The 23,292-nt window shown below is 36.2% G+C and overlaps 1 protein-coding gene across 1 annotated transcript in view; it reads left to right on the top strand.

The window, feature by feature from the left end:
* ADGRG6 (adhesion G protein-coupled receptor G6) overlaps window positions 1-23,292 on the top strand; it is a 142,276-nt gene that overhangs the window by 38,130 nt on the left and 80,854 nt on the right. Inside the window, exon 3 of the mRNA XM_011997172.1 lies at window positions 21,136-21,477. Coding sequence (XP_011852562.1) covers window positions 21,136-21,477 — 342 coding nt within the window. The remainder of the gene's footprint in view (window positions 1-21,135; window positions 21,478-23,292) is intronic.

The raw sequence follows: 23,292 nt of genomic DNA, 5'->3' as shown, positions 1-23,292 counted from the left end.
AGATTAGATCTATCTCTTAAAAATAGATTCATCCATAATGGTTGAACTAATTTACACTCACACCAACAGTGTAAAAGCATTCCTATTTCTCCACATCCTCTCCAGTATCTGTTGTTTCCTGACTTTTTAATGATTGCCATTCTAACTGGCATGAGATGGTATCTCATTGTGGTTTTGATTTGCGTTCTCTAATGATGAGTCACGATGAGCTTTTTTTCATATGTTTTTTGGCAGCATAAATGTCGTCTTTTGAGAAGTATCTGTTCATATCTTTTGCCCACTTTTTGATGGAGTTCTTTGTTTTTTTTCTTGTAAATTTTTCTGGGTATACCTGAAAGATTATAAATCATTCTACTCTAAAGACACATGCACACGTATATTTATTGCAGTACTGTTCACGATAGGAAAGACATGGAACCAACCCAAATGCCCATCAATGATAGAATGGATAAAGGAAACATGGCACATGTACACCGTGGAATACTATGCAGTCATATAAAAGAGCGAGTCCATGTCCTTTGCAGGGACATGGATGAAGCTGGAAACCGTCATTCTCAGCAAACTAACACAGGAACAGAAAACCAAACATCCCATGCTCTCACTCATAAGTGGGACTTGAACAATGAGAACACATGGACATAGGGGAACATCACACACTGGGGCCTGTTGGGGATGGGAGGCTAGGGGAGGGATACTATTAGGAGAAATACCTAATGTGGTTAATGGGTGCAGCAAACAACCATGGCACATGTTTACCTATGTGACAAACCTGCACCTTCTGCACATGTATCCCAAAACTTAAAGTATGTATTTTTTAAAAAGCCATTTTTTAGTCAAGTAAAAAAAAAGATTCATCTAAATTAATGTAATGTATTTGTTTGTTTATATATGTATGGATATATTTATGAATTCTTAGGGCCAGGGACAGGCACTATACTAGGCTTGAAGATACAGTAGTAAATAAGTCATTGTCACTGTCCAAGAGGGAACAGAGATGTTGAACAAGTGAAAGTTTACTTACAGTCAGAGCTGATATTCAGTTGTTTTTAGTTGTTTGTCATCCACATCAGCATCTACTCTGATTGATCAGAGCCCTAAATATTACCATAGTTTTTATATCACTGTATTGGGACTATCTCTCTACTTGGGAAACCAAATTTTAATGTCAATTTGTTGATATATAATGAGTAATATTTCAGGGGAACCAGAAGAGTAGATAGTCCACCTATGTAGAAAACCAAACAATGATCTGAGTGTGAATTAAAAGACTGAGATGTATCCAGTGTTTAACCTTATCAAACCAAATGAGGTTTATGTATCCATCTGATGAGAGGCTTGATCTTATCAGGGGCACAAGGATTCTGAGTCATTTGCTGGGATTTTTCTAGTTGGCCTAGTACGGTACTTGGGTGGATATTACTATTGAGCTCTTCTTAGACTTCCCTTTTACTATACTTGGTGTATGTCTCTACATTCAGTCTGGTAACAGTCAAGTCTTACTCTTCTCAGATTGTTTGTCTAAGATGACTATGTCTTTTGGTCTCAGTGCAAAAGAGTTAACATTTAACACTTTAAAGAACAATTTAATTTCTGAGTTCTTAAGAAATAATTCATCATAGCTCCCCAAGACTGACAAGAGTTTCTATTTGAATAAAGTAACTAAATATTCTTTGGATTTCTATGTTAGTTATTTTTTATATTCTGAATGAAACTACTATGTTTATTCTGGCCAATAGATTTAAAATCTAAACATAAAGGTTTATTTTTCATAAATATGTTTTGAATTTGACCTTCACAGGGAACATTTTAAGTATCGTAATCAATGAGGTTTCAGGTACCTCTTTACAGAGAGCTACTGTGATTATGTTTTTGTGGTTGGATTTTTCTGAACCCATTAGCTGCATGGTAATGGGGTGGTGGAATTAAGGTTTTGAGAATCATCATACCACCCGTTTACCAGAAGTCAATAAAAAACAAACATGAGTGATAGGTTTATGTTCCAGTACAGTATATTTCTAAAATGGTATTTGTTAATCCCTCCAGAGAATACATCAAAGGGAATATGAAACTCCAACTTTGATCAACTGAGCCTTCTTAAAATTAGACTCAGCATCACATGTTAAAAGATCAGATGGAAGAGTCAAAATTTAGATATAAACATGAGATAGGTCATTTATCCAGAGGGAATAATGTGTATATTTATATTGGTAAAAATAGGATATCAGAAAAATGTTGTTTTCTAATTTCCTGCATTATTTAAAAGTACCCCTCCTCTGTTTATTCCTGACGTCATTTGTAAATATCTGCTGCTTCAGTGTGAATAAAGAGTGGACTTCAGTAACCAACTTCTTCCATGTGCTTCAAAAATATTCATGGATCATGAGCAAAGCAATATTTGAACATGAGGGGTGGTTTTTAAAATATATTTAGACTTCATAGAAAAGAAAAATCTGGTTTACTAAAATTTATGTTAAGTCTTAATGAGAATGTAGGACATTTCATTTATCAGCAATCTACTTTGATTTGTATTCTACAATGAATTAATGAATTTCTACTTGGTTAGGTTTATCTGGAAAGTTCTGCATTCCAAATATGTTAAGAAAACATGGTGATCTTTAGTCATCTTCAGCTTTTTGAATTGATTGGGATTTGATAAAAGTGTAATTATTAATTTCTTTCAATACAAACTTTTTTTATTGGTCTTATGGGAATATGAGCACAGTTGGGCCTGAAGCGGGTTCTAAAATGAAGGAAGCTATACCTTGTTTCGAAGTTACAATGCCATCACATTTTAAAGCATTAATACTGAGATATTAAGTAAGTGATCCAATCTAGTTAGGTGGTGAGTGGAACCAGAACTTACATCTTTTTCTCACTTCAGTGCTGTTTTCACCATATCACTGCAGTTTGAATAGACATTTCTTTATGAGCATCCTCAATGCCTCTTGTTTCAATCAAACATAAGACAATGAAATAACCAGATGTTGCAGATCAGGTTCGTGGAACACCAGATTCTGAGATAGAGATTAGAATGCAGGGGGTTGATCAGCGACTAATCTTGGACCAACACCTCTGTGGAAAGTGAAGGAAGAATGGGGCAGAGGAAGAAGTTGGCCTGTGGCACAGTCCCAACAGCAACCTCAGCAGATAGTGCAGGCCCCCAGGTAGCTGGAATGTCCCATATAGTTGCTTAGACTGGCACAAGGAGACTAGGCCTTATCCCTCACTTTGAGCAATCACTGGATGGAAGCTACCTGGGAAGGAGTCGTAACTAGGTGAGGTATCTCTCTTCAGTCTTCCAGTAGTCTGAGGGAAACTCAGCAGAGTACTGTCACTGGCTGTCAGTCTCAGCAGCCGAGAGAATGAGTACAGTCTCTAAGAGGGACCTGGCCAGAGCTCGACAGCATCTACTACAACACCATTATTGAATGACTACATGATGTTGGCTATTGCATAAGTCATTCTATATAGAGTTTCACTAATCCATACAGTAACCACACACACACAAAAAAGGTGTATGATATCTAAGAATAAATGATTTAGAGAGGTTGAATAACTTGTCCAAGATTACATAAAAATGGCAAGTCTGTCTGACTAAGAAGCTCATGTTTTTTTCATAAAGCTGTCCTTAAGGTAGCATAAATGATGGAGGGTGGATTATCTGAACTCTGTGGTTCCTCAAAATCCTTTGATTCTAGAGAAAATTTAAATATTGTATTAATAAATACTGTTACCACCAGTACTACCAGCACTAGGGATAGATTTACCATTAAATGATGATTAAACCAAGTTAGATAGGATCCCTGACTTTTGAGAAGCTTACAGACTAGATTGCATAAGCAAGGTCATTTTTAAAAATGATACACAGAAATCTGAGTTTTTTCATCAATAACGTAATACCACCTACTTTGTAAGGTGGTTATAAGAATTTATATGTGGAACGATAATAGCACATGGTTTGAGACATCTTCAGCACTTGAAAACTTACTTTCTATGTTTATATTCAGTACAAGCATAGAGATATTAAAGAATATTTGTATTTATCATAGTTGGGAAAAAATAATTTTCATTTTGATTTTAATTAGCGATGTCCTCTTGGGCAAGTCAATTGGTATCTCTGGCCCTTGGCTTTTACATTTTAAAAATGAAGTGCACAAGGTGAATGAATTATAAGGTTTATACCAGCAGTAATATTCTACTAAATGCTATTGACAATAGAGATCCAGGTGGTTCAAGATGAAACAACTCACAAACTCAGCAACTGGTCTTAGTACATGATGCACCTGTGTGAGGAAGTTTATAGACTCTGCTGTGGCTTCCTGTCTTTCCTAAAGAAATCCATTTCCTCTTTAATATTTATAATGTGTGCCTTATGCAAAGTATGTGCTGAATAAATATAAAGTGACTAAAGTGAGACAAGGGTATTATATGAAATAAAATATATTCTCATCCTCAAGTGAAATTCAGTTTAACTTTTATCATGATCAGTGGGAAGAGGGAGAAAGCAAATTGATCAGTTCTTCTACCATAGAAAAATCTTGATTTTTAAAAAACAATTATCTCTTATGGTTATACTGACCAAAAGCAATTTATAGATTCAAAGCTATTCCTATCAAATTACCAACATCATTTTTTCACAAAATTAAAAAAAAAATCTAAAATCCATACAGAACCAAATAAGAGCCTGAATCACTAAAGCGATCCTAAGCAAAAAGAACAAAGTAAGGGGATCACACTACCAGACTTCAAACTATACTATAAGGCTACAGTAACCAAACCAGCATGGTACTGCACTAAAACAGACTAATAGAATAGGACAGAGAACCCTGAAATAAAGCCACACACCTACAACCACCTGATCTTCGACAAAGTTGACAATAATAAGCAATGGAGAAAGGACTCCCCATTCAATAAATGGTGCTGGGATAACTGGCTGACCATACGCAGTAGATTGAAACTGAACCTCTTCATTACACCATATACAAAAATCAACATAAGATAGATTAAAGATTAAATGTAAAACCCAAAATTGTAAAAACCCTGCAAGACAACCTAGGACATTCCATTCTGGTCATTGGCCTTTGCAAAGACTTTATGACCAAGTCCCAAAAACAACTGTAGTGAAAACAAAAGTTCAGAAGTAGGACCTGATTAGTGAGCTTCTGCACAGCAAATGAAACTATCAGCAGAATAAACAGTCTACAGAAAGAAGAAAATATCCACTGTGCATCCAATAAAGGTCAAATATCCAGGATCTCTAAGGAACTTGAACAGATTGGCAAGCAAAAAACAACCCCATTAATACTCATCACTAATCATTAGAGAAATGCAAATCAAAACTACAGTGAAATACTATCTCACACCAGTCATAATGGCCATTATTAAAAAGTCGAAAAACAACAGATGCTAGTGAGTTTTCAGAGAAAGGTGAACACTTGTACGCTGCTGTCAGAAATGTAAATTAGGTTAGCCACTGTGGAAAACAGTGTGGAAATTTTTTAGTGAACTTAAAACAGAACTACCATTCGACCCACCAATCCCACTATTGGGTATATACCCAAAGGAAAATAAATCATTCTACCAAAAAGACACTTGCATGTGTATGTTCATTGCAGTACTATTCATGATAGCAAAGACATGGCGTCAACCATGATGCCCATCAGTGGTGGACTAGATAAAGAAAATGTGGTCCATGTACACTATGCAATACTACGCAGCCTTAGAAAGAATAAAATCATTTCCTTTGCAGCAACATGATTGTAGCTGGAGGCCATTATCCTAAGTGAACTAATGTAGATACAGAAAACCAAAAATAACACATGTTCTCACTTATAAGTGGGAGCTTGAATCGAATATACATGGACCTAAAGACGGCAACAGTGGACACAGGGAACTGCTTGAGTGGAAAATGGAAGGAGGACGTGGGTCCAAAGGCTGCCTCTTGGGTACTGTGCTCCCTATGTTGGTGACTATTTGTACCCCAAGCCTTAGCAGCACACAATTTTTCACTGTAACAAACCATGAGTACCCTCTGAACTTAAAATAAAAGTGGAAAAAATTATCTTGTAACATTAACACATATATTTGTATAAGTATATATGTTGGATATTGTATGTATTTTGAAACATACATGTCAAATAGACATGCTGCCTGACCCCAGGGAAATTGTGTGAACATATATGTGCATTCAAAAAGCATATACATTATGTATATACATGTAATAGTTCTCCCCTTTTTTCACTTTTTAAAAAACTTATCTCTTATGAATTCGTAGTGCTTAAGAAAAAAAATACCTAACAAGGAAAACAAGCAATAAAATTAGATGAAGAGTGCCAAGGAAAGCAGTCCTAAATTTCAGAGGGCATGCCACAAGGTATTCAGATCTCCTCCCTCTCCTTTCTCTCTCTCCAAAAACAAACCCAAGCCTTTCCCTGATGTGAGATGAAAGAAATCTATAACTTTGTGTATTGGCATTACACAGTGTCACTGTATGAACTCAAGATAAGTGGGTCGTCTTGGAGATACACACTTGCTATTTTTTCTTTTCTCTCTACTTCCATTTTTATTGGATAATCCCCAAAGAATCAAAGAGGAAACAGATAGCTAAAGGCTCCCACCCAAGTTGTGGGCCCCCACCCAAGCTAAAGGCTCCCACCCAACCTATTTATTTTATTTAAAATAAAATAAATTTTATTTTACTTCAAATAAAATAAATTTTATTTTACTTCAAATAAAATAAATTTTATTTTACTTCTTTGGGTTCTTTATCACCAATTGCTACAGGACATCTAGAGGAAAAGGTGACAGTTTAATCTCCCATGATGTTATTCTAATTATGTTTAACAAGATGCCAATCATCTTGCAATGGTTTAATCATGATTTATATCAAACATTCTTAGTGTAGGATGTCTCCCTCCCAGTCTTTCCCTTAAATCTTGCATCAAATCAATTGAGACTTGACATTATCTTTTCTTTTTTAAAAAGTTTCTTTTTTGTTTTTTTTAAATCCAACAAAGACAGCAAAAGGATTACTATATTAATATTATTTGGATGTTGTATCAAGTGGGTTAGAATTTGATGTACTTTTTAAATTAAAATTTGCCATTCAAATTTACCTCAATTAATGGTTTTGTTTAAAAAGTTGATCTAACTTAATGATATTTTATGTTTATTTTTATATTTCTGAAAACAGTGTGCCCCAAGAGGAGGATTTCCACATCTTCTTACATAGCTTTTACATCACTAAAAGCTGTATAAAAGCATCAAACTTTGAATTGAAAGGCTGTACCTAAAAATGATGTCATGAAGCAAATGGGTAGAACTAGATAGGATATAGTGCTGTCTTTGTCTTTTGCTTCAGCAGCCCAAGTCTAATTGTTGAATAATGTGCTTTAGAGGACAGTAGTCTCTTTCAAACTGAAACATTACAGAAAGTTCCACCCAGGCAATGTGCTATTTCTAGTCAAGTATATGGAGACTTTACATGCAGAGAGCAGCTATAAAGATGTTGGGATAGGAGCAACTTAGAAACCAGTTCAAATAGCAACTTAGACTTGTGTCCAAAATAACTTTATATGAATTATAGATGTTTAATGTTCAGCCCTCCTCTAAGCAGATATTTAAATATAATAAACATAAATGATTTTTAGATTTTGCTCTTCTCATTTTCTTCTATTAAAAAAACCTTGGTGAAACTCCATCTCTACTAAAAATATAAAATTAGCTGGGCATGGTGGCGCGTGCCTGTAATCTCGGCTACTCAGGAGGCTGAGGCAGGAGAATCACTTGAATGAACTTGGGAGGCAGAGGTTGCAGTGAGCCGAGATTGTGCCATTTTGCTCTAGCCTGCGTGACAGGGTGAGTCTCCGTCTCAAAACAAAACAAAACAAAACACACAAAAAAACTTTACTTTGTCTGAGTTGTTAATGGCCAAATATAATCCTCAGTTTGTCAGTTATACATTAATAAGTCTTACATGAAATCACTTCATACATTCTCTTTTGTGTTTTGGCCAGGAGTTTAGCCTGAATTTTAAATTCAGTGTGATACCTATATTTCTTATTGATTATTTGTATAAGACAAATAGTAATCAAGGAAGTTCATCTGCATTGTTTGGTTTTGAATTATGACTTAGCTTTATAGAAAAGAAATCTGTAAAACGTCGTAAAATGATATCCCTAAAAGGGCCGTATTAGAGAAAAGATGTTTTTGACAATTTAAAAGCTATTCCTTTCAGATAAAGTTGCATATATGTAAACTATTAACATTAATTTACAAGCAAATATTAAGTTTTATTAAAATTTTTTGGCTCATTTTGCATAGTGGAACTAACAGTTCATCTACTTAGAAGCTGTACCACATTGGCTGGATGGCCCTTCAGTAAAATGCCTGATGCCTTATTCACCCTAAAACCTAAAAGTCTGGTGATTATATTATAGGGAGAAGACAGTCATTTTGATTTCTTTGAATAGAGATTCAACTCGAATTATCTTAGTGAATAACTTGTACAATGATCTATTATCCAAACATCTCCTATTTATTTTAATTATTAACCAAAAACCTGGGGTTTCTCATCTTTTCCTGGTTAAGATTTGATGACAAAATGGCACATAGTCTTCCCATTAGATACTCTTCTCTGCAGGAGCAATATATTTGTATCTAAAACTTTGTATTTATATTGAATTTCTAAATTGGCTTTTTTTTTAAATTTCCCTTTCAATTTTTCTGCAAGATGGACCTCCCTATGTAATTTCAGTAATCACCAGGACTCAGTCTTCCCAGCCATCAGTGTTATTTTCATGGAGAATGGGGATACTATACTGTGTTACAGTTTAGGGTTATAATAATAATATACCTATTATTCTTTCAAAATGACTTTCCATGGAACATCACTACTTGATATTCTAAATGGAATCATGGAAGGAATCTATGTGTTAAAATAATATTTCTCTTTCTGTCAAATACCACTACAAAGCTAAATGGTAATCAAGATCATAGAAGCAATTTTGCAGAGATTTTGAATGATCATTCAACTCCCCCGCGATAGTGAGTGGAACAAACAAATGCAGCTGAGCATGCCTCTGCTCTCCAGCAACAGGGAGTGAGGTTTGCCACCATGCAAATCTCTGGGGGCACTGACAAGCTTCTATTTTTAGGTCTGTGCCTCCTATTGGAAATATGCTGCACTGTGTGCCCTGTAGACCACCCAGCCCACCCACTTTTTGTGGTTTGGCCTTCTGTAAGGCTTGCCTGCAGGTGTGACCTTACTCACCCGCCTAGAACAAGCTACTCTGCCATTTTTCTGAAGTTTAAAAATATGACTGGCTAAAAGAAGACAGTAAGCAAGTCGATTTTTATACTGTCCTGGAAAGTTATAATTATAAAGTTTGGTGAACTTCGTGAACTTTTTGAAGCATGTTTTTGCTGCAAACTTGTGATTGATGTGGAGGCCCCTTGGGGCATAGGTAAAGCAGTTAAAATATATGAAGTTGAGTGAGCTGTCTCTTGTACATAACCTACCAGAGGCTTTATGAGGTTAGTGTGTACATTGCCTCACCCCCAACCCAGTGCAATTTGAAATTAGATAAACATTTTGGCAATGGTGTGGCAAACCGAAATTCAACCTTGCTTTTCAATAATTCTATTAACTTTATAAAAGTAATAAGCTATTTTTTGTAAAGTAAGCTGTTAGGCATCAAGAGCACACTAAAGCAGCTATATTAAGTAGAAAGGAGGTGATTTTTTTTCCTAATGTAACCACACTCTAAATCTTCACAATCTGTCAAAACTTGCTCTATAATTCTAAGCCAGCAATATTCAAAATAGCACAATAAGTACTGTTAGCAAGATGTGGAAATTTTCTTGAGCAGTAGGAATGTACCCCAGAAGTCAGGATGTTTGCTGACCATTAGCTCTACTTGCATGCAACCTGTATTGGCTGTCCCTTAGGGACTCAGACTTATGGCTCCAAAGTGGACAAATGAACACAAAGTCTCATGAACACTCAAAAAGAGCTTCTTGCTTCATAACCCTGTTAACTATACAAGGTACTCCTTTCCTTAGTGAAGCATCATATGTCTTCATAACTTCCTTGGAAACTTCTTTGTAGTAAAGGGAAAAATTGAGGCTCTGTTATGTGTCAGAACCTGAATCCGCCACCCATAGTAGAACTTTAGAGCCAAAAGAGATTTTTTTTTTTTTTTTTCCAGATGATGTGGAAATTAGAACCTCAGGGGCTAGTGACTAGCTCAAGGTCACATGGTTTGTTAATGGAGGAGCCAAGACCAGAAGCCACTGTGATCTCACTTCTAAAATAGCCAAATAACCACATAAGCATGAATTACTTCAAGAGGAAGGTGATTTAGTCTGTCTTCTCTTATCTGGCACAAAGTAATCACTACCTAGATTTTAGTTGTTGTTAGAGTTATTTTAATTATTTTTATTTCCCTCCCTCTCCAGATGTTACTGTGTTTCACAACAATATGTTTTAAGGGTTTATGTGGCTTGTATTCAAATTTTAAAGTAAAGATCTTGTGTAAGTTTAGGTCTGGGGAAGATATCGAGAGAGCTTCTAGTTTAGCTTCATAATAATATTGTCCTTCCCACAATGATTTTTTCCACAATAATAAATCTTTTTTTAGCTAGGTCTTGCGATTTTAGCTAGAAGATAGTTTGAATAGAAGAAAACTTTTTAAAGTTCATTTTCAGAGTTTGCTGAAAAAATTATCTGCTTCTCTTTCCCTCTCTCTCTCATTCAAGCATACATAATCCCCTGACACATTATACTTGAGATCTATATAAAAAGTTAACATTTTATAAATACTTTGAAAACTAATTCCAGTGATGAATTAATTTAAAGCCTTAGATGGATAGCGTATTTAAACAAGCTGTTCATGTAAAAATGGAAAGCTTTTTTGAAAAAAAATTATTTAAAAAAATCTGTATTATGGAATTTTTACATCAGCTCTTATTACTAAGATGTTTACATAAAAAGTGTTCCATAAAGGGGGAAAATTATGCCGGTTGCACCTATAATTTGCTTTGCTCCAAACCTTGGCTGTTTAAACTGCTTCCATTTATGTGCACAAACCTGAATGAGTTTTTTTTATGCCCTCAAATTAAAGGCCCATTTGGAAAACTTGAGCTAACAAGCACACTTATCCTGCCACTACCATCTTTTTCCCAATATATTCTTCCAACTTATTGGGAAGGTAAGTTCGTAAACCCAAAATGTGCTCTAGCTACTAATTTCAGGTCCTTCACCTGCACCACATAACATGGAATAAATAGGAAGCAATAACCCTCTGGTGACCATATGTAAAGGCATCTAAAAGAAAACTGAATATGAAAGGAAGTAAGGGCTCAGTAAGTTAGACTAATGAATGAACAAATCAAAATATGGCTAACATGCTTTGCCATTTAATAACAACCACAGTCACAACAACACTGAAAACTAATATTATTTGAGCATCTTACTGTGAGTCATGTATGGTCCCAGCACTTTATATAGATATCTCATTGGCTACATTCATGTGCTCAGGAAGTTAATTATGTGCTGTTTAGCCAGTAATGACATCATTGCCTTCATGGGTATTAGAACTATAATTAGCTTTTATGAGGCTAAGACAATCTCTACTTATGTTGGTAGTATTTAGCAATATTTTTCTGATTAATGCCAACATAAACCTGTTCCACCCTGCAATACTGCCTAGGTAATCCATATGGAAAGATTTTCTGTAACAGTCTCAAGTGAGATGAACATTGAGTGTATGTCTTTTAAGTTTCCCTAGTCTTTCTTTAGGTGTAATAGGTAAGATCAAAATGAGACAAATCTTTGATGAACATTAGAATAGTCACTTTGCTGCTTTTCTGTCTTATCATCAGCAGTTAGGCTCACTTCAGTGAATTCCGTCCTTGTAGAATAAATCTGCCTTGCCACTGTGACTGCTATGTTCTTTCCACAAACTGTCAGTGTAGCTTGTTAGCTTTTGTCTTTCTTCTTGTCGTTTGTAGGTTCTTGGAATTGGGCTACAGTGATTCTTACAAGGATCTTTGTTCACTGGTAGTTTTGTGTTGTTTATGTATAAAGGAGCAAGGCTTTAAAAAGTATCTGTGACTGGACCTGGTGGCTCATGCCTGTAGTCCCAGCACTTTGTGAGGCCAAGGAGGGTGGATCATGAGGTCAGGAGTTTGAGACCAGCCTGACCAACATGGTGAAACCCCGTCTCTGCTAAAAATAGAAAAATTAGCCGGGCGTGGTGGCACATGCCTGTAGTCCTAACTACTCGGGAGGCTGAGGCAGGAGAATCGTTTGAACCCAGAAGGCAGAGATTGCAGCAGTGAGCCGAGATCACACAAGCCTGGGTAACAGAGTGAAAAAAAAAAAAAAAGTATCTGTGCTGACCTGGTGCAGTGGCTCATGCCTGCATACCTGTAATCTCAGCATTTTGGGAGGCTGAGGTGGGAGCATCACTTGAGTCCAAGAGTTTGAGAGCAACCTGGGCAACATTATGAGATCCCATCTGTACAATTAAAAAAAAAAAAAATAGCTGGACATGGTGGTACATGCATGGTGGTCCTAGCTACTTAGGAGATTGAGGTGGGAGGACTGCTTGAGCCCAGGAGGTTGAGGCTTCAGTGAGCCATGATTGCACCAGTGCACTCCAGCCTGGGAGACAGAGCAAGACCCCATATATATATGTATGTGTGTGTGTGTGTGTGTGTGTGTGTGTGTGTGTGTGTGTGTGTGTACGTGCTAAACACAAATCCAGTTATTTTACTTTTGCCACATTAAAACCTTTTTAGTTTTCCTATTACTGTTAGTATAATTTTTCATTTTCTCTAACATGACTTGCAAAATCCTGCAAAATCTTATCTCTGCCTACTTTGTCTTTATCTGTTATTTCTCTCCACTTTACACATGATGCTCTAGCTGAACTAAATCTTAAGTTACCTGAACCATCTATGCTGTCTTGTACCTGATGACCTCACTGCCCAGAACACTCTTTTCTGTTTTGTCTCTATCTTCCCCCTTTACTTGGCTCACTCCCAAGCTGCATATTTATGTCTCAGTTTCTTGCTGATTTGGTTAGAAATGGTACTGTTTCCATGAAGCCTAAACCCAGACTATAGTATGGCACTCGTCTGTTCTATCAGAGCACGTGTTCTATCAAGAACACCTGTTCTATCAGAGCAGTTATCACATTGTATTATCACGATCTACTTATTTATCTGCATTTCCAATAATCCATAAATTCTGTAAAGTCAGAGATTATATCTTGTGCATGACTGTATTCCCAGAACCTGGCACAGTGCCAGGCACATAAATGTTTAATAAGTATTAAGTGCAGGGATGTGGGGAGATGAGAAGAAATAAGTTAGGAAGAGTGAACAGGGCTAATAAGGAGTGCTGTGTATGTCAGTCACGGGGCTTATCTTGTTGGATCCCAGAGAAGATTTGGAGTTAGAGAAAACTTATCTTCATACTTGGATATTGATAGATCTTTCTTTCTGGTAGTGATGTGAAGGATGAGTTAATTGCAGGTGACAAGAGTATTGACAAGGAGACCAAACTTTTATCCAAGAGAGAAAGGATGAGAACCTTAAATGACAGGACCTTAAACTATTGGAATGAGATGAGGAGATTTAACAACTGTGAATAAAACAAATGTCATAGCCTTTGGCAAATTATTTGAGACAGTGTGGGAGAAGGAAGAGAGAAGGGATGTTCAGAGCCCTAGTTTGGATGATGTTCATGCTGCTAACAGTTATGAGGAGGATACAAACATTATTTGAGGAATGATGTTTGGACTGATGGCTCTGTGGGATATCCAAGTGGAGATATTGAGTAGGTATTTGCAAAGCTAGGATATGGTGCTCAGTAGCACATGTATGGGATCAACATTTAGGTATAATAAGGCTTTTGTTCAGATGAGATTAGCCAGAGAGAATGGGCATATATAAAGAAAAGCTGAACATAGAGGAGAGCTCTATTAGAGTACTGGCTTGAGGCACACTTGGTTGCAATGAACAGAAATCGATTAAAATCAAGTAAAGTAGTAGGGCAGTAGGTGTAATAAGAATTATTGTCATATAAGTCAAGGACAGGCCACAAGAAACAGCTCCTACCCTTCATTACTGGATGTGGAATGGCTGGAATTAAAGCCTCTCTGTTTCTCAAAGGTCTGGTTTTCTCTCATCTCTCTGCTCTACATTTTCTTTTCATTTATTTATTTATTTATTTATTTATTTATTTATTTAATTTTTATTGAGAGACAGTGTGATCTCAGCTCACTGAAACCTCCACCTCCTGGGTTCAAGCAATTCTTCTGCTTCAGCCTCCTGAGTAGTTGGGGTTATAGGCGTGTGCCACCAGGCCTGGCTAATTTTTGTATTTTTAGTAGAGATGGAGTTTCACCATGTTAGCCAGGCTGGTCTTGTGATTCACCTGATCTCGTGATCTCATGATTCACCTCAGCCTCCCAAAGTGTCGGGCTTACAGGCGTGAGTCACCACGCCCAGCGTCTACATTTTCTCTCTTACCCTTTCCTCTGTCAGCCCCTCAGCTTCCTATATTTCCAAGTGGTCAAGGCAGCTGCTACCTTTGAATTTCTATAATGTCATCATTCTTCTTTTTGTCATTCTCTGGATAAATTGTGTGTGTCTCTAACTTGAAATTCTCAGAGAAAGACAGCACTTGGGTGATTAGCAAAGCCCGTAGTTTGGTTCCCTTCAGGTCAGGGGTTTACTCCTTGGACCAAGTAGTGTGAAGATGACAGCAAGAACTGTGAGAGGAGACAGATTCTCTTGGGAGAAGGTGTACCTATGAAGATTGAGTAGCTCCTGTAGTAAACTGTTATTTAAAGCAGTACTTCTCAGAGTTTAACATGCCTATTAATTATCTGAGAATTTTGTTTAAATGCATTTTTTTTTTAGTAGGTCTGGGTGATTCTGCATGTCAGCAAGCTCTCAGGTGATGCTGATGCTGCTTGTCTGAGGTCCTCTGGCCAAACAGAAAGGATTGTAAAGCCAAGAGTAGCAGAGGCGGTGCTTGGAGAGGGCTGAGAGGGCAGGAGAGAAATGAGGAGAATGGAGAATTTGTGGGTAAGACTGTCCAGAAGCAGCCTGTGCTCGGAGGCATCCAATGCTGGAGAGGGTGAGCAAAATAAAAATGGAAGCTGCTTTAGTATAAACACTGTGTGAAATTTTGTAAGTTATCAGCTGAGTCCAAAGGCCTATGAATTCGTGAGCAAGAAGGTCCACAGCTGGATTAATCCAAAGTTGGGGGTTTGCAGGAAGAGAATAAGGAACTTGAATGGATATGTTAACCAGGAGGTAGATTTGGTGATAGACATGCAGTTTATGTTGTTTCAAATTATTCAGTGCCTTTAGATTTTTTTTTTTTTTTTTTTTTTAAAGCTGGAAAAGACTCAACCATTGCTTGAGAGAGAATAGTTTCCCATGAAAATATGTGTGGGTGTGTGTACATATGCATACCCATGTGGTTGTGTGTCTAATCCTCTTGCAAGTGATGTATATCTACATAACAGGCTGACTCTGGAATGATTTACAACAGTTCACTTGTTTGGATCTTCAGAAAGTATTATCTTTTGCAGTCAGACATGGAATGTTCTCTTGCCAACGTGATTATGGAAAGACAGAACTCAAAGTTTAAACATTAACAGGATTACAGAAGAAAGAGATGTGTTTGAGGGTGTGGTGCATGTGGGTATCTTCGGAAATTCAAAAAATTGCCAGTCTTAATGGTGCCTCATCAAGGAAACTTCAGTTCAACATCTTGTTAATTTTCTAGTAATGTCAAACTTAATTGAACTGATTCAAGTAAGCCGATACCCTTTGGAACTCATGCTTAAAGTCGTTGAAGTAGCTTCTTATTCAGGGTGTTTCCAAAGAACGTTTTGGGGTTGACCCATTACAGAGGGAAATGGAACAATTATCTGGTTGACTCAGGAAACCATTGTTTTAGGAGGAGTGGGTGAATGAACTGGTATTCTGGCATGGCTGTCAGAAGTTCTGGTAGGGGACTGGAATGACCAATGTAACCGTGCTTTACGAAAGACCCTCCTCAATAGTGGAAATGCTATTTTTGAATGCAGAGCTTGAGGAGGAGTGGTGAGGGTGGTGGGGATGCTTGCCAAGTCTGTCACATTAACAGAATCACAGATGTCACAGCCAGATTGCCTTGGATTCCATGCCATCTTGAAAAATATGGATAGTGGTCTGAAATCACTTAAAATAGCTTACTTTGATGAAGTCATCCATTTCTGCATATTATCAATCATTTAATACATGCCAGCATCTAAAATGTTGCTGATATTTTACATTTCAGTGATGTTACATCTGATAGCAATTTACTTAGATCTGGATAAATGGTATGTGGCTATCCTGGCTCTTTACTGACTTAGGTATTAGAACTGGTTCTAGAATTGTTAGTTGCTGGCCCTTAGGTTTAATCTTTAGAAGCCACCAAGACTGCTATATATTTTAAATGTTTTTAATCAGCAAATGAGCTTTTCATGTGTTAGAACTTAGTATATCCTCATGGATAATTCAAATCATGACTGAATAAATGCAGAACAAGCAGGCGACTTAAGCTAAATTTTCTGGAGATAATTTTCACTGGCCAGGTTTTTCTACAGGCTCATTAGCTGCAGTTTTATGTATGTTCAAATAAAGATCAAGGTTTACTTAAATGAATTAATTTTGTTCACCATTTAACACAATCTAGAAAAAGCAGTTATTCAGTACCATCTACATATTTGTGTTGAAAGAAGCTAAAATTAATCTCCATTTTGATTTATCTCTTGGGATCTAAAATTCTTGTTTTAAAGAGTTTTTAAAGAATAGGCATTTGGATTTTATAAAGAAGTACTTGTGGCAAAGGTAGTGTAAGAATCCAAATCTGAGATATTAAAAAAACCTCACAAGGTAATGGTTATTAAATCTGTATCGAAGTGTTATATATCAATTGAATTATGCTTTGACATGACTGGAAGATTTTTCATTATAGATTAGAGTTTCATTGAAAAATAAACTTTTGTAAAAATACGCACAAGTAAATTACTGCTAAATACTTGTAAGCATAGGCAAGAACTGAGGGTGGAATTTGGTTTGTCGTTTGTTTGGATTACTTGAAAACCTTGCTTTTATAAATTATCTGTAAGAATATGTTACCATATCTGTCTTTGAGAACATATTGAGCCAGATGCTTTGAATTGGGTAGCTTTTAGCATATGTGTTAATCCTGATTTTACCAATACCTCATTCAGTGGCTACTTCAGTAACCATCTAATTAGGTAGCCCTGAGTCTTACAAGAGAACAAAGTAATTACTTACTAGGCTAGCTCATAGTATAGGAATCAGTTAGCAGTGATATTTGACTACTCCAAATTGGAAAATTCAAAGCACTATATTTCATACTTCCTAATACTCTTTATTAAAATGTTTCCAAATGAGTTTCTTAAAATATGTTTATTTTAGGGCTATGGAACTATAAAGAAATTGTCCATTTAAAAAATGTCTTTTAAAGAAGTACTTGAGCTCACCATTTTGGTCTGTGTTTTTTGTTTAAGTGTGGCAACTTTTTCTTTCCTAGAAAGACACTAGGCTTACATTCAGAAGGGCTGGTTTGAATTTTGGTGCTGCTATCAATTAGATATGTGACTTTGTGCAAGTTATCCAATCTATATTAGCCTCATTTGTTTCCTCTAAAGATAGAGGTGGTAATAATTCTCAGGGTTATTATAATGTTAAATGAGTTATATGTGAAAGCTTATTATTGTGAATTGCTCTATGAGTATAATGAAGAGGATGATATTGTGTCTAATTTAATTGATATTTCATCTATTTAAGACAATTATTATTTAGTAGCACTATCTCTAAATGCTGTCTAGCCACTGAAGGTAAGAATCATATGGAAGAATGTATCAAATGTTCTTCTGAATTCATGTTATGAGTGTCATCTTTATCTTGTTTCTATCCCTCTGAGTGCCTAAGGAAAAAAGAGATTCTACTAAGGTGGTGTCCTATTTTACCTCTCTTAAATTTTTAATGCACTGATTTTGTGTTATAGTAATTATTAATAATAGCCAACACTTAACTAGTGCTAACTATGTCCCAGGTACAACTTCCAGGACTTTCTAATATTAATCCATGTTATCCTCCTGGTAACTCTGGGTAGTGGTTGCTGTTATTATCACCAGTGTAAAGGTGGAGAAACTGAGGCACAGATAAATTAACCTGTGAAAGATTACACAGTGTTATCGGTCAAATTTAACTTTCTTATACCCTTGGGCAGGCATGGTGGCTCAGGTCTATAATTTCAGTACTTCCAGAAGCCGAAGTGGGAGGACTGCTTGAGCCCAGTAGTTTGAGGCTGCAGCGAGGGCCACTACACTCCAGCCTGGCTGACAGAGAGATACCCCGTCTCTAAAAAATAATAATTATAATAAATTTTCTTAAACCCTTTCTTCAGCTTTTAGGGAAGAATTTCACAAAGATAATATACAGGATAAAGGAAGTCATGCACATTACTTGGGTCTTGGATATAAAGGATGGCATCTTATCTTGGAAAAAGGATGCTGCCTATCTGCATGTTGCGATGACAGAGATTGTTGCTTATTTTCCTTTATATTTTTATTTTTAATCTCCAATGTCTATAACTGGATAAATTATTGTTAATTTACTAGGATTACTTCTCTCTCCTGAGCCTAAGGCAAAGTAACAGTCCTAGCCATCTCAGTCCTGTGCTGTGAGTGATGTAATTGGAAGAAACAGCCCAACACCCCACCCGAAGAGATGTTCCAGAGCACATGTACTCTATCTTCTTTTCAGACTTAGAATTTGACTTGGTTATACTGCATGGAGTCTTTCTTTAATTTGGGCATGGTTCCCTTCATTTAAGCTACTCATTTGTTCATAAATTTAGCAAATTTTATCGAAGATCTCCTATGCGCCAGGGGTGCTGTGCAGTGCTGGAGAGTAGAATGGCAAATATGACAGTCACACACCCTCTGCTTGTTGAGTTTACAAAGTAGTGGAAGAAGATTGACAATAAGAAAATCATATCACAAAAGGAAGTAACACAAGTCCTCTGAATAGCGCTACAAAGCAGAGGAACATGGTGCTCTAGGGATGGATAAGAGAAGGCATTTGGCAGACACTTGAGGATCATCATTTGTTTTCCATAGTCTGTCTTTGGTCTCGTACAAGATGTCAGAGACTTAAGGAGGACTAGCAGGAGGAGGGCAAGTTAAAAAGAATGGATGGGGATAGAGTTGGCATATTGAAACATTGAGTAATACAAAGTGGCCGCAGAGAAAAGAAAAACCTCACTTGAGCTGTGTAAAACATCGAATTAGTCCTTGAACATATCACTGTATCATAGAAGAATAGCTGTATTTGTAGTAACTACCATGTTTCAAGAAATGTTACTGCATATGCATTCTAGTCAACTCAGTAAAAGAGGGAGGGATATAATAAATTTAGTTATTTTCATTAGTATGTTGAAAGTATTTTATTGTTTGAAAGTTTATGTGTCCATTTAATGGCAGTTTATCCAGTATTTTGGATAAATGAGGTCACTGCCTTCATTTATATAAATATGTCAAAGCAATGTGCATATTAGTTGCAAAAGCATCTCTGGACAGGAAGATGATAGACCTTGGTTTCTGATTCCAACTGGTGGATAAATAATAATTGAGAACAACCTAACTGTTCTCATTAGTGAAAATGGGATAGTAGCATTTCCCCTGTCTACCTCAGAAGGGTTTTTCTTTACATATTTCATTCAATTAATATTTTTTGTGAACCTTATACTGAGAACAAATAGTGATGGGCAAAGGAGACATCATCTTAGATCTTATAGGACTTACATTCCATGGGAAAACCCAATATTTATTTACAATGGGTCTTAATTTTTCCATTCCTGTGACCTGCAGTGCTGTTCTCTAGTGTGCTCATGGCATGCTCCTTCACTTCATTCAGTTGGGTCTCTTCTCAAGTATCACCTCTTTGGAGAACCACCATCTCTAATATTCATTTCAGTCTCTCTTTATCCTTTGCTTTACTTTTCTTCCTCACCTTTATCTGTCATTATACTTGTAGTTGCCTTTAGGTCCAACACTGAAGTATAATAATCCTTTATCCAACCAGGCGTAGTGGTGCACACCTGTAGTCTCAGCTACTCAGGAGCCTGAGGCACTAGAATTGCTTGAACCTGGGAGACAGAGGTTGCAGTGAGCCAGAGTCATGCCACTTCCCTCCAGTCTGGGCAACAGAACAAGACTGTCTCAAAAACAGACAAACAAAAAGATTCCTTTATAGAGAGACTTTGTCTTTCCTGCTCATTGATATTGATATATATTATTTAGAATAGTGCATGGCACATAATAGACTCACAATAAATATTTACCGAATGAATGAGTAAATGAGATGAGCCCACAAGCATATAATTACCAACTGTGACAAACAAATGGGGTAAGTGAATGTATTTTCAAAACTATAAGTAATCCATGTTTGCAAGGTGATGCTATTTATTTGAATTTCAGAAAAAAAAATACAGTCTGCCAGAAGATAGCTTATTATTTTTTTGTATTTGTAGCTTTCTATTAAATTATTTATTTTCTAAGAGTTTCTCTTCCTTTATATCCATGATTTGTAATACTGAACACTATCTTTATGGTTCTGTAACCCCCGCCATCCCAGTTCAATTACTGTCTGGAGTAGAGATTCTTAATCTGGGTCAGTGAACCTTTGTGAAATTCACTGTTGCCTTCTGAGGCCTCATTGTACTCCTTGAAATTGTGTGTAACGTGTGTGGCCCCTGCTCATTTTACTGGAGAGAGTTCCTGTAACTGTCAGATTCTCAGACTGTATAACCTCCCAAGTTTAAAAATCATTGCATTAAAATTTTTTATTTCCCTTTTACTTTTTGTTGCTCTATTGATGGTTCTTTTCCTCCTCAAGAAGGTTTCATTTTCCATTTATATTTTATGATTGTATGTTGGTATTTTTAAATATTTACTGCTCGATTGTCCCCAGTGTGTGGTATTCTCGGTTTATTGTATGCATCTGAACCCAGACCTTCTCTCTGTCTCTCTTTTGTCTGGCCAGCAGTGTGGGGATGTGCCAACTGCCGAGTGGTTTTGTCCAACCCTTCTGGGAGCTTTACTTCTCCATGCTACCCTAACGACTACCCGAACAGCCAGGCTTGCATGTGGACGCTCCGAGCCCCCACTGGTTATATCATTCAGATAACATTTAACGACTTCGACATTGAAGAAGCTCCCAATTGCATTTATGACTCATTATCCCTTGATAATGGAGAGAGCCAGACTAAATTTTGTGGAGCAACTGCCAAAGGCCTATCATTTAACTCAAGTGCGAATGAGATGCATGTGTCCTTTTCAAGTGACTTTAGCATCCAGAAGAAAGGTTTCAATGCCAGCTACATCAGAGGTATGTAAACCAAAGGCAATGCCAACCTTCTGCTTTTGTTTAACGTGTTCTGCAGTAAACACAAGGACCAGAAGACAGAGTTATGCTCTTTTATGTGAATGTGAATGATTAGGATTGGGATTTAAGGGCAAGAAGCTGTTAATATTCTCTGAGCATTCTTGTTAGCAAAATATAATTACCACATCCAAAATCTGGTTACAGTAGAGTTGAATTCTTTTATGTTGTTTATATACAGAACATTTAAAGGCTGCTTGGAAGACACTGTAGATATTCCACTGCTAATAATTAAAATCTGTAATTCTAACATCTCTCCACTGAAAATTTAAAACATCCCTTTTAGAAATCATTTCATTTTGGGTTTTATGATGTTGCCCTTTTAAGGAACTATGGTACGGAAAAAATACAGAAAATGAACAGTAAATTTTTAACAAGCTATTAACAGTTTAAGCTAATAAATAACACAGCTTGAGGAAAGCCCCCTGAAAATGGCTAACTGAAGGAAATAAGGCATATTTTTATTAAATATGTTTTCTATATTCTGGCACAACATAACATTTAAATAATCTTTCTCTCTCAAACCTGTGTTTCCCTAAAGAAACTCAAGCTTCGATATGATGAGACTTAGTTATACTGTTTCTTCTGTACTTTCTAAGTAAAAACAAGCAGAAAGGTACAACTATAAAAATGACTATTATGATTTAGTTATACTTTTTTTTCTTCTGAACTTTCTAAGTAAAAACAGAAAGGTACAACTATGAAAATGATTGACTCTCACTATTATAAATTGTGTTTTTTGATTGTGGAGTTATTTATTTATGTTTGCCATGGTTAAAACACACATGCTTAAATTTTTCAAATTGTTTTAATTTTTTCAAAATAATGTTTTAAAAATGATAAAATATAGGACATTGGAAAACAAAAAAAGAAGCAAAGTAGAATTATCTGTACAAATGCCACCCAGCTGTAACCACTAATAAAATATTGATGGAGACATTTATTTCTAGGCTTTTAATTTTAACAATGCATGTAGAATACTGGTTCATATTGTTTAAGTGTCTCTTTGCGTAAGTGGACCTATAAACTTCTTTATATTTAAAAAGTAGACTAAAGTCCATGATTCCTTTAAATTCTATCATAGATTTTTACTAGAATAGTTATACTAAAATGTTTTATTACAGAACTATTCTTGATGTACTGAATATTAAAATATATTCAAACTGTTATTCGTATGAAACCAGCATTAAAAAGTATTTTCGAGGAGAAATACTTCTTTCTTAAATTAGTCTCACAATGGCTATGATATTAGCATAGGGCTAAATCTATTGGTATTATTTAATAATTTTGCATGTATCATAGAAGGATTAGGTGAATACATTTTTATTTTGAATTTATTGCACATCTATTATAATAATAGTACTTGCCACTTATTGCTGTGGTACTGGCACTGCTCTATGCTTTGGACATACTAACTTATTTAATTCTTATTGACCGTATATGCAATAGGTGCCATTGTTGCCCATTTTACAAATAAGACAAAGGTAGAGAGAGATGAAGTAACATACCCAGGGTCACATGGCCAGTACCCAGAAGAGCTGGAGTAGGAAACTCCATGGTCTGCCCTTTACTACTCAAAAACTAGCTTATATGTCTGGATACCTTAAATTTCCACTTTGTTTGACTTTTCACTAGACTCCCTTTCCTCCCTCTCCTTAATAGAATTATTTTTGTATTTGTTCCTAAAACATCCTGATGATGGCAGAAAAAAATAGGAGGATATAGAGTATCTGAAAGGGAGATGGCAGTACAGGAATGTTT

This window comes from Mandrillus leucophaeus, unplaced genomic scaffold (assembly GCF_000951045.1).
Source record: "Mandrillus leucophaeus isolate KB7577 unplaced genomic scaffold, Mleu.le_1.0 Scaffold531, whole genome shotgun sequence".
In the NCBI taxonomy this organism is placed as follows: Eukaryota; Metazoa; Chordata; class Mammalia; order Primates; family Cercopithecidae; genus Mandrillus; species Mandrillus leucophaeus.
This window is presented reverse-complemented; position numbering and strand designations above follow the sequence as displayed.